Source organism: Haliaeetus albicilla, chromosome 7 (genome assembly GCF_947461875.1).
Source record: "Haliaeetus albicilla chromosome 7, bHalAlb1.1, whole genome shotgun sequence".
Classification (NCBI taxonomy): Eukaryota; Metazoa; Chordata; class Aves; order Accipitriformes; family Accipitridae; genus Haliaeetus; species Haliaeetus albicilla.
Genome location: NC_091489.1, coordinates 6,877,858 through 6,889,066, shown reverse-complemented (window position 1 = coordinate 6,889,066; position 11,209 = coordinate 6,877,858). Strand labels below are relative to the sequence as shown.

Sequence of the window (11,209 nt, the reverse complement as noted above, 5' to 3'; positions counted from 1 at the left end):
GTCCATATCTGCCTCTAATCTATGCTAACTGCTGGCCTCTCCTTCAGCAGCAGAGGACATGAGCTCTTCCTCTCCCACCTCTGACCATATCTTCTTGCTATCTTCTTGCTAGAACAGTTCCTCCATATGACACACCACATCCTCTGCTCTTCTGTTGTCCTTGTAAGGCATTTCAGCTCTTCTTGCATTGAGTTAGCCTTCCCTGTCCCACAAGGTTTATGACCATCCCGACAGAGATTAGTAGCATTTTATCCAGTATGTCTAGGAGAGAAGCTCCTATACACCACATTGCTCCATTCCCTAGCATCTTTCCCTCTTTCAGGCTTCATGTGTATTAGCAGCACATTCAAGAATGCTCAGTACCTGCAAGTTTAAGGCGAGGTCTTATTCCTCCTCTGATGCCCATTACTCATGACATCTCCCACGTTATTTGCTGTACCCACCTGCAGCCCCTGCTCTGCCTACAGAAACACTCCCAGATCCCCCAGGGAAACAGGACTCACGTCTCCCCACTTCCACCACCAACTGCATAAAGTCTTGCCTCATTCTCCCCAGCCTGAAAGTCACATCTCACCAAAGTCTGCCAGTCCCACCAGTGCTGCCAGGAAAAGCAGGACTATGTCACGCTCTCCCTTCATGGGGTGCCCAGGGACCTGTCAGCAGGAGGGACCCAATGCTTGCAGCTTCACCTCTTCTGCCTCTGCCAGATCAGAGAGGCCTCCAAACCACAGCCCAGAGGGTGGAGCAAAACTTTCTCCCTGACGCTCCAGGCAGGCCTCTTTGGGTCTGTCCTCCAATCTCTTCCACAAGAAGGCTCTCTAGAGAGATAGCAGACTCATGGTTTAAGTCCTGTCAATCAGAGGGACAGGCATCCTTTGTGAAATTCTCCCGACATCCACCACCTAGCCAGCTGCACAGACCTGCACCCAGCTCTGCAGGAGATGGAGAAGGCACCCCTGCACCCACCCACGTCCACCCTGTCCCTGGGACTGTCTGCATGGAGAAAGGACCAGGCACACACTGAAGTGCCTGGGCCCAGGTGTCGCACACTGCCTCCCTTTGCCTCCAGCCGCAGAGGAGGAACCTGAAGAGAAACGTCTCGGTAAAGAGCATCTGCTGCAGAAACCAGCCGCACAGGGACAGACACACTCCCGCACTCTGGCAGGGGGAGGATGTGGCAACACAGCTCTCTGCTCTACAGGCAGTCCCTCTGTGTCCCTTCACCTACCCACATTACCCACAATCTCCAGCTGCTTGTCCCACCCTGGGCCCCAGAACCCCAATACCCAGGCAAGCAAAAGGGCTACTTGATTTTCATGTCTTCTGATGTCTGCTGCCTGGAGCAGGGCTCCTCTGCCACTTGCACCCAGGGCCCTTTGCTCACACGGTTGGCAGGGACTGCAGGAAGCAGGTGATTAGCGTAGCAGCCCCCATTCACAACCCCACTCCCACAAGGCCTTCAGGGTTCTGTTTTTCAGTCGAGGCCGTGGCAGAAGGACGGTGGGCTGCCCTCTGCTCTCCAATGACTGCAAACCTGCCAGGAGTCCCCTTGTAATACAACCATAGCTGCCACAACAGTCCCCAGCTGAGGCAGGGAAGAGGGCGGAACCTTTCCTCCCTGCCTCTGAAGCCTGTGAACATGCACTTTCACAGCTTCTACAGCCACGCAGGCCTCACTGGGGACTGGCTGGGCCCAGGACCCCATGGCTACAGGCCTCTTTCTAGCTCCCACTCACCTCAGACCTTCAGCCCCATAGGGCAACTTAGGAGACCTCTTTGTGGCTCACTCCTGAGGTCTGAACTTGAGTCTCAGATGCGTCTTTCAACAAGTGCCCAGCTCAAGCTCCTCTCCTATCTCCTGCACTTTGCTTCAACACCAAAGGCTCTCAACCCGAGGTTCAGGGGACTCCTGTGCAACAAGCCCTATGTCCCGAACACTAGCCACTGTGTCATACACTTGAAGGTGTCTGTGACAACCAGTATCTCCTTCTCGTGTTGGTGCCGAGGTAGAACTGCTGGCTCTACAGGATGCCTTTCCAACACCAGTAGGAGCATGACAGAAGCAGCCTGTGGAGCTGGGGGATTGAGTTTGTAATTATGTGTCTGAGCCTGTTTACAAAGTTAACAGCAAGAGACCACATCTGCTTGTGGTTTGCAAAGAAACGGCTTGTATTGGCACCATATCAGTTAGGTCTCTGTTCCAACAGGGCCTGGTGATGTTTGTGGTCGGAAAGAGATCCCAGGCCCTGCCCGTTGAGGTGCAGCAATGCCCGGTTCGAGCAGCAGGACCGAGGGCAGCCCGGCTGCCCGTGGGCAGGAGGATCTCTGCTGCCCGCCTCCCTGGGCAGAGCAGAAAGGCGCTGCTCCTCGCCGGGAGCCAGCAGGGCCGGCGGCTGCAATCGCTCCTTCCCGGGCACCGCCGGCCACCGCCACTGCTCCGGTCGCGATTCCTCCCCGCTGTGGCGGGGGATGTCTGTCTGCGTCCCGGTGGGAGGGAGGGGGTTCCGATGCCGGGGCCCGCCGGGCGGGGCTGGGCGGGGCCGGGCGGGGCCGGGCGGGGCGAGGCGGTGCCGGCGGGCGGAGCGGCAGCGCCCCCTGGCGGGCCCGCCCGGGGCTGTCCCCCCGGCCCCGCCCCGCAGGCCCGGCCCCGCCCGCGGCGGTTCGTGCCCGGCCGCAGCCCCGGCTCCTCTCCCCGTGTCTCCCAGGGCGCAGTAATACACGGCCGCGTCCCCGCTCCGGGGCCAGGCGAGCCGCAGGGCGCTGGACCGGCGGTCTGCCGCCACCGACAGCCGCCCCGGCGGGTCCGGCAGCTCTTTGGAGTCTTTAAGAGTGTACACGAGGAATGCGGGGCCTCGGCCCGGGAGCTGACGGTACCAGTAGATATAGTCGTTGCTCTGTATGTTGGGGTGTGAGCAGTTGATGCTGATGGCGGTGCCCTCGGTGGTCTCTGCCGACGCCTCCTGCTGCACCTGGGCTCTGGCCACAGCCACTGCCGAGAAAGGAGAAGGAAAGACCAAAGATCACCAAAGATCGCGCAGCTCTGGTGGCTCTTTTCCCAGAGAAACAGTCAGGAACAGTGGCAGTGAGACAGAGCTGGACTGGAACGGATGGCGACGCGTGCCCATCAACAGGGATGGAGAGTGGTCCTGGGGCAGGTGTGTGGAGCAAGGGGAGAAGTCTGGGAGGGAATGTGAAATTGCTGCATGCAGAGTTAGAATGAAAGTCGGGTGCAGGGATGAACGGATGGACGGATGGATGGCTGGACGGTGAGAGAGAGAGGAGACAGGAGAGTTGGCTGTGTTGCAGCGAAGGATGAAGGGTTGCATTCAGAAGAAGAACAAATGCTGAATGCAAAGGGGACGAGAGGATGTATGCAATAACGGTGTGGTGCAGGAAAGCAAACTTGTGCCTACAGACATGAAGGAAACGGAGAGATGAGAGAGGGGTCTCGGGGTAGGAAGAGGGCTTAACGATGCTAGATGCATGGAGAGATTGGTCAAAGCTGGGCGGGTGGATGGATGGATGGGAAGAGGAAGAGTAGACGGGGAGACGGGTTGTTACAGTGAAGGGCAGAGGGCTACAGTCAGGGCAGTAAGACCTGCCAAATGCACGGGGGAAAGAGCAGGTGCCTGGAAAGGCAGGCGTACATGCAAGCAGGCTTGTACCCCCAGAGGTGATGGCAAAATAGGGAGAAGAGGAAGCGAGCGCTCGGAGGGTTTGGAAGGGGGACGAGGGATGGCAGAGAGGCAGGCAGGGGGAAGGACACGCTGAAGAAGGAGAGGAACAGCCCGGGCACAGCCCCCGCCCCCGTGCACCCCCGCCAGCCCCGCGCACCCAGGAGCACCGCGGCCAGCGCCGCCAGCGCCGCGCCCCGGCACCGCCGCATCCCGCCGCTCCGCCGCCCGCGCCTCGCTGCCCCCCGCCAGCCCCGGCTCTCTGCTCCGGCCGCGGCGCCTCCTCTCCGCCGCCTCCGCCAGCTCCGCCCCGGGGCTGAGCCCTGCGCCGGCGCCGCTCGGGGTCTCGCCCGGGCTGCGAGGGCGCAGGGGCTCTGCACGGGCACCACTTTGTCTCCTGGGCAATGCCCTCTCCCGCTCCTCCGGCAAGGACACCTCCCCAGCAAGAAGCAGCCCGCGCAGCGCCAGCAGCAGCCTGGCACAGCAGCAGGGCCCTGACCCAGGAGATGGACCCGCTTCCCGGAGCTGTCTCCGAGCTCAGGGGCTGCCAGCAGCAGCCACTGGTTTCCTGCGGCTGGCAGGGAGGAGGCTGAGAGCCTCCCTCCCTTCAGCTGCCTCTCTGCACTCCCGGCACAGTGCCTGAAAGTTGTGCTGTGGCCAAGGGGCTGGGAGGACACATGTGCCCATGGCCGTGCAGGGTTCGGGGCAGGGGAGAGGGGGAATCACTGAGTCAGAACGCAGGTCGGAAGGCACCTGCAGAGGTCATACGGATCAACTCTTGGAACAGTTCATGTTGGATCAGGCTACTCCATGATGAATATTACAGAAACTCCCAGGGTAATCCATTCCTGTTCTCATTCTTTCCTGTAGCCTGTTGCTTCACTGGAACTCCCCATGTTCCAGCAGCTGGTCATTGCCTCTAGTCCTGCTGCAGAGCACTTCCAGAGCCTAGGTTCATTTTCTCCATTTCCTCCAAAAAAGTAGTTTTAGACCACAAGAAGGTGTCCCCTGAGACGTGTCTTGTCCAAGAGGAGCAGGCTCTGTTCTCTCAGCCTCTCCTCGCATGTCATCTTTGTCAGCCCCCCTAACTGACTTGGTGGTCTTTGTTGGGCTCGCTTCAGTATGTCAATATCCTTCTTGGACCAGGGAGCCCCAACCTGGATGCAGTACTCCAGCTGTGGTCTCTCAAGGGCCAGAGGGGCAGGGTCACCTTCCTGGACCTGCTGGCAACACTTTGACTGACACAGCTCAGGATGCACTTGGTCCTGTTTGCTGCAAAGGCACGCTGCTGTCTCATGTTCAGCTGGGTCTCTCCTAAAGCCCCACGTCCTTTTCTATGGATCTGCTTCCGAGGCAGGCAGCTGCCAGCAAGCATGACTGCCTAGGCTGGTTTCTCCCTCAGATGCAAAATTTTGCCCTTGCTCTGTCTGGCCTTCTTGAGGGTCCAGTCAGCCCATTTCTCCAGCCTGTCCAGGTCCTCTAAACAGGAGCCGTGTCTGACAGTTACGGCCCATTCCCCCTGCTGGGTGTTATCCGCAGACTTGCTGGGAGTTCCCACTCATAACACTCCTGACAACATTAAAGAGTATTGGTCCTACTGCTGATCCCGACTACTACACCCCACTCATAAGTGTTGGCCAGCTGGGCTTTGCACCGTGGTCACAACTCTCTGAGCCTGGCAGTGCAGCCATTTTTCCACCCACCTTGCCATCCTCTAACTGAACCCATGCGTCTCCAATTTGGTCATCAAGGAAGTACGGGAGAGGCTGTCAAAGGTCTTGCTAAACTCTAGGTACACACCTCCCCTGCCCTTCCCTTTTTCCACGGTGCCTGTTACCTGACGAGGAAGCAATGAGTCTGGCGCTCAGATGCAGTAGAGCCTCAGCTCAAAAGCAGACCCACGAGGAGGGGAATCAGCCCTGGCTGAGCTCTCCCAGCAGAGCTGCCTGGCACTGATCTCACCGAGGTCACTAAAGGGAAGGGGGAAAGCCCGTGACTGCACTTGACTGCGCTGAGTCCAAGATGGTCCTGGCCTCAGGCTGACAGCCATTCAGGCAGGGAGATGGGCTCAGAAAATTTACCCACTGTGCACAGCCCTTGTCAGAAAGAGGGTCTGTTCTGGACACCCCTGTGGGACAGCAGCTGGCTTTGGGGGATGCGGTCTCGAATCCAATGCCCCTTCCTTCCCAGGGGCGGTTGCTGGGCTCTCAGACTGAGATTCCAGTGTGGGGCAGGAAGGTCCTTGTGGGCTGAAGTCCAAAGCAGTCACCAGTTCTTTGCCTTTCCTGTGCAGGCCACAGGGTCTGTCCTTCCACTCACAGCACAGGGATATCAGGATCCGTGTTCCTTTCATTCAGTACCTGTTTGATCCAAGGTCTCAGTCCCTGCCTGACACAGCACCAGGCCGATGAACTGCACAAGTACATTTGGCCTTGACACGGACATGAGAGTGGTCGTGCACCACCCCAGACACCAATGACCCTGCACTGGAAGCAGATCCACTCAGGGATGGCCAGCGCAAGATCAGCAGGATTCCTCAGCCTTTCTCCTTCCCCAGAAAGCAATCCCCATCCTTTTGAACTCTTGCGCTGGGGAGAGCGGCTGTGTCCTGGCCTGGAGAGGCAGGCAGAGAGCACTGCCAGCCATGCTGAGGTATTCCCAGTATTGTTTCCACTGAATTAAACTGTGGATCAGAACTGGTGTGAAACCATCCTTGTTGGGGCCTGAAATCAGCAGCAGCGGAGCGTGAGCTTTGGAGGGGCAGGGAAAGGAGGGCTCAGGAGACAGTGGCTGCATTTCAGTGCCTCTTCCCTGGACAGTTCTCTAGCAGTCTGGTGCCATCACCACTCAGCTGCACTCAGGCTCCTCCTGACCCTGGGAACCTGCTGCTCTGCGGTGCTCCTGGAGAGAGCAGTGGAGAGTGTCCCTGCCATGAGCAGCATATTCCCTCGTGATGAGGGACACACAAGGACACACAGACACAGGCTTATGCACACCAGCTTGGGATTGTACACATAAATATGCTCCGACGTGCATCCACACAAAGCCGGCTGCTTACAAGTACACACAAGACAAGAACACACGCAAGAACACCATGAACCATGGACCGTGCTGAGGACCCCTGGGGACTGGGCAGTGTTAGGCAGGAGGGGGTCAAAACCTAGGAGCACAACGCACACACCTGGGGAGGCAAGAACAAGAATGGACCATCAGGTTGAGCTGAGGAGGGAAGGAAAGACCAGGACATGGCACGTCCTCATGCACGGGAGGCCATGGTGTCCAGCTGAGCATTGCTGGAGCTCCTTCCTGAGAATGACACTTCAAACAGCCCCAACAGGGTGAGCCAGGCTAATGTCACTTGCCTGCTCTGGACCTGTCCAGCGCTTGAGCTGCGTCTTCTGCCTGCACTGCTGCATTCCTGCCTTAAAAATCCTGGGCCTTTCATCCCGCTGCTCAGAAGAAGCCTTCTTTGGGGAATGGGCATGGAACAAATCTGGAAATGAAAAGGCAGCAGTGCAGGAAACTAAAGCGCAGCCCATATCATTAGCTGCGATGGTTTGCATTGAAGATGAGCTTGTCAGAAAATTGTTACCTCTGCAAAGGGTGCCTCTGGTCCTGCAGCAATGAAGGGCAGGTATAAAAGTCAGCCCAAGTCCCTGCTCTCTCATCCACTCCTCTTGCCTCCTTCTCCTTGGGAACCAGGTGAGTCTGAAGCCCCTTCTCCTTCTCTTCCAAAGTGAGATCTCTCCTCGATGGACCTCTCTGTTGATACTGGCTCTGGCCTGTGCTGGGGTTTGGATCTTCTTGTCCTGAGAGGGGGAAGCAGGGAGAAGGACCACTTAGAGGGAGGCTGGGACATGGTCGAGGGGTGTTTTGGTTTAGGAATTAGGAGAGAGTCTCCCTGGGTCAGGCAGTTCTTTGTAGGGCAATGAAGACTGCGTGTCTTCTGGCCGAGCCTCCAGCTCCCCACTCATTATGGGCCTTGGCTCCTTTGTGACAGGGTAACCAGGCTGCTCCTCAGTCACCCTTGTGCTCTACTTCCTCCCTGCTTCTCTCCCAGGTGCACCTCCAGCCCCACGACATGTCCTGCTACAACCAGTGCCTGCCATGCCGGCCCTGCGGCCCGACCCCGCTGGCCAACAGCTGCAATGAGCCCTGTGTCAGGCAGTGCCAGAACTCCACCGTCGTCATTGAACCCTCTCCCGTGGTGGTGACCCTGCCCGGCCCCATCCTCAGCTCCTTCCCGCAGAACACCGTTGTGGGCTCCTCCACCTCCGCTGCTGTTGGCAGGATCCTCAGCTGTGATGGAGTGCCAATCAACTCCGGGTGCTGTGACCTCTCTGGCATTTCCAGACGCTACTAGGCAGGAGGTGCCCCATCTCCAGACAAAGATGCTGCAAAAGCCCCAGGGTGACACCTTGAGGAACTCAGAACATGGTGCTGGGCAGAGGATCCGTCTTTTGGATGCTGTTTTCAGTATACCTGAATGGTTTTGCCTGCCTTTCCCTTTTCTTTTTGCTGCCTATCCCCTTGCCCACACCGTCTCCCCAACACCAACCTGGTAGGGACCATCTGTCTCCTCTCCCTCCACGGGGCAGGCATGATGCAGGAACTTCCCCGTGGCCAAGGACTCCAGACTCTCGGCTGTCCCCAGCACTCCCTGCACTTCTGTCCTCCACTTGGAGTGAACTCGTTGCCCTCTTTTGACTCATTAAAGCTCTGCTGCATTCAAGCCTTGCCTCCCTGTGGTCCTTCCCCCTGTGGACACTCGCCAAGCGGCCAAAGCAGAAGGATGTTGCTGTGGGGTGGATGGGGGAGGTGAGAGCACAAGGAGACTCTTCTCCATCCACAGAGGAATGAGAGGCTCCACACCCTGCAGTGGATCCTCTTTGGGGCACTCTCTCATGGAGCTGAGGAAGTCATCCCTGGCTGCTCTGCTGCCTGTGACGATCAGGCCTTGCCCTGCTGTGCCTCTGCCCACAAACATCCAGAAAGGCAGGAGGCCCTCAGGGGTCAGCAGCCACATGACCTCTTGAGGAAGAGTGTTCCTCTTGCTATGGTTGGAGCTGCACTGGTCTGACAGGGGGTGGTGTTGAGTTCCGGAAGACGATTTGCTTTGTGGAATGGGAAGAGGGCTAAAGAAGGGAACAGCCCTTGGGATGGCCCATAGCTGCTACTCCACCTTCCAAGTTGTCCATGAAAATCCTTCCTTTCTTTTATCTCATGCAGAACCATTATGTGGATGGAGCCTCACATGACTGCTTCCCCTCACCGCATGCCATGCAGCGTCAAGCATGAAGTGCTGGATGCCCCTGCCCTCCAGCCACACCAAAGCTCCTGCTTCTCTTCTACACCACACAAGGAACTGGGCTGTTTAGTGATCTCTCTGCCACCGTTGTTTTACAGGGCATGGGACAAGGGGGACAGGACATCTCTGGTACTTCCAGCCATAACAACACTGCTCTTCTATGCTTCCTCTCTTTGCTTTATGTGTCTGAGGCAGATTGACCTTGGCTGGCTGCCAGGTGCCCACCAAGCCGCTCTTTCAGTCCCCTCCATCAACAGGACGGGGGGGCGAAATACGATGAAAGGCTTGTGGGTCAAGATAAGGACAAGGAGATTACTTACCAATTGCTGTCATGGGAAAACCAGACTTGACTTGGGGAAATTAATTTGATTTATTGCCAATTAACTGCAAGAGAGTAGGATAGTGAAAAATGAAACAAACCTAGAAGCAAATTGCCCCCACCCCTCCCTTCTGGCCAGGCTCAACTTCACTCCTACCTAACTCTTCCACTTCCTTCCCCCAAACAGCACAGGGTGATGGGGCATGGGGGTTGCGGTCAGTTCATACTGCTTCATCTCTGCCGCTCCTTCCTCCTCATGCCCTTCCCCTGCTCCAGGATGGGGTCCCACCCACAAGACACAGTCCCTCACAAACTTCTCCAACATGGGGCCTTCCCATGGGCTGCCATTCTTCATGAACTGCTCAAGCATGGGGCCTTTCCATGGGCTGCAGTCCTTCAGGAATGGGCTTCTCCAGTGTGGGTCACCCGTGGGGCCACATGTCCTGCTAGAAAACCTGCTCCTGTGTGGGCCCCTCTCCATGGGCCACAGTTTCTACCAGAAGCCTGCTGCAGTGTGGGTTCTCCACAGGCTGCAACTTCCTTCAGGCCATCTCCACCTGCTTTGCTACGAGGTTCTCTGTGGGCTGCAGAGTGGATATCCGCTCCATCGTGGTCCTTCTTCACTGACCTTGGTGTCTGCAGAGTCGTTGCTGTCACTTTTCTCACTCCTCCTCTGGCTGCTGCACACTGCTTTTTCCCCTTTCTTAAATATGTTATCACAGAGGCACTACCAATGTTGCTGACGGGCTCAGCTTTGGCCAGCAGTGGGTCCATCCTGGAGGCGGCTGCTACTGGCTCTTTCTGCCATCTTCTCACAGAAGCCATCCGTGCAGCCCTTCAGTACCAAAACCTTGCCAGGTAAAGCAAATACACTGTCATGACTCTTGTATTGTTATTTTGTGCAGAAACTCTTTTGCCTGTCTTGGCTGCAAGATCAACTCAGCCAGCTCAAGGTTAACAGAGGAGGCTGCAGGCAGCTCCTTCTCACTACAGGCAACTACACCACCTGCACCTGCATGCAAAAGACAAGAAGAAACAAGGCCAGCACATCAATTCAAACTGGGGAAAAAAGAAAAAGAATGCATGGAAAATCACAGGGTAGCCAAACCATTTTTTCCAGCTGCTCTGTAATGTAAGGTTGCGTCTGCACTTCTCTGCCTTTGGAAGAGAGGGCATTTACCTTAAAGTGAGTCTAGAGACAGGTTCCCTACTACATCACTTCTGATGTCCCAGCCTCAGTGTCTGTAGCCAGAGGGGAGTCTGCCTTGTCCCAGGCACACACCCTTCTGCTGCCACATGAGTGTGTCACTGTGCCACCGCTCCCTTTGCAAGGGCAGGGGCTGGTCCCAGACCCTTGAGGAGATCACCAAGGTCCGCTGGGACCTTCTAGCACTGGAGGATTTTTCTTCTTTTCCTTGTAACATGGGACTTCTTTGCGGGGGGAGGGCAGGAGAGCATGAATGTGTGTGACCGGTCTGCATGTACATCATTGTGTGGGCACAGGTGTGTGTATGGGTGTGCTTTTGTGTGTGTACAGCTGTGTGGAGGAGCAGGACATTTCCTGGTTTGCTTGTGCCCGGCCGTTTTGCCCCTGAGGCAGATGCTGAGGTGCTAAAACCCACCCGTGGTTCCCAGGGCCTATGATGGTGAGGCTTTCCCCAACTGCCTGAAGGTGGCGTCATCTGCCTCCTCTTCTTGAGCAGGAGGTGTGGAGCAGGCTGTGCTGGTTTTGGCCTGGACAGGGTTAATTTTCTTCATAGTAGCTGGTATGGGGCTATGCTTTGGATTTGTGCTGAAAACAGTGTTGATAATTCAGGGATGTTTTCATTATTGCTGAGCAGTGCTTACGCAGCATCAAGGCCTTTTCTGCCTCTCACACCACCCGTCCAGTGAGGAGGCTGGGGATGC

General features: G+C 56.8%; 1 protein-coding gene across 1 annotated transcript; it reads left to right on the top strand.

The window, feature by feature from the left end:
- The first annotated feature begins 2,880 nt into the window (after nt 1-2,880).
- Nucleotides 2,881-8,037, top strand: LOC138685833 (feather keratin Cos2-3-like). Its single transcript, XM_069786179.1, has 2 exons — nt 2,881-3,155; nt 7,735-8,037. The coding sequence occupies exons 1-2, from the start codon at nt 3,108-3,110 to the stop codon at nt 8,035-8,037; spliced, it is 351 nt and encodes a 116-aa protein (XP_069642280.1). The 5' UTR covers nt 2,881-3,107.
- Nucleotides 8,038-11,209: the final 3,172 nt, after the last annotated feature.

What these genes read in the sequence shown, in the direction of transcription:
- LOC138685833 (XM_069786179.1), top strand. Translation starts at nt 3,108, where the DNA reads ATGGCGACGCGTGCCCATCAACAGGGATGGAGAGTGGTCCTGGGGCAG. An exon ending in GGAGAGTGGTCCTGGGGCAG is followed by an intron (nt 3,156 to 7,734) that starts GTGTGTGGAGCA and finishes CTTCTCTCCCAG; the next exon opens with GTGCACCTCCAGCCCCACGA.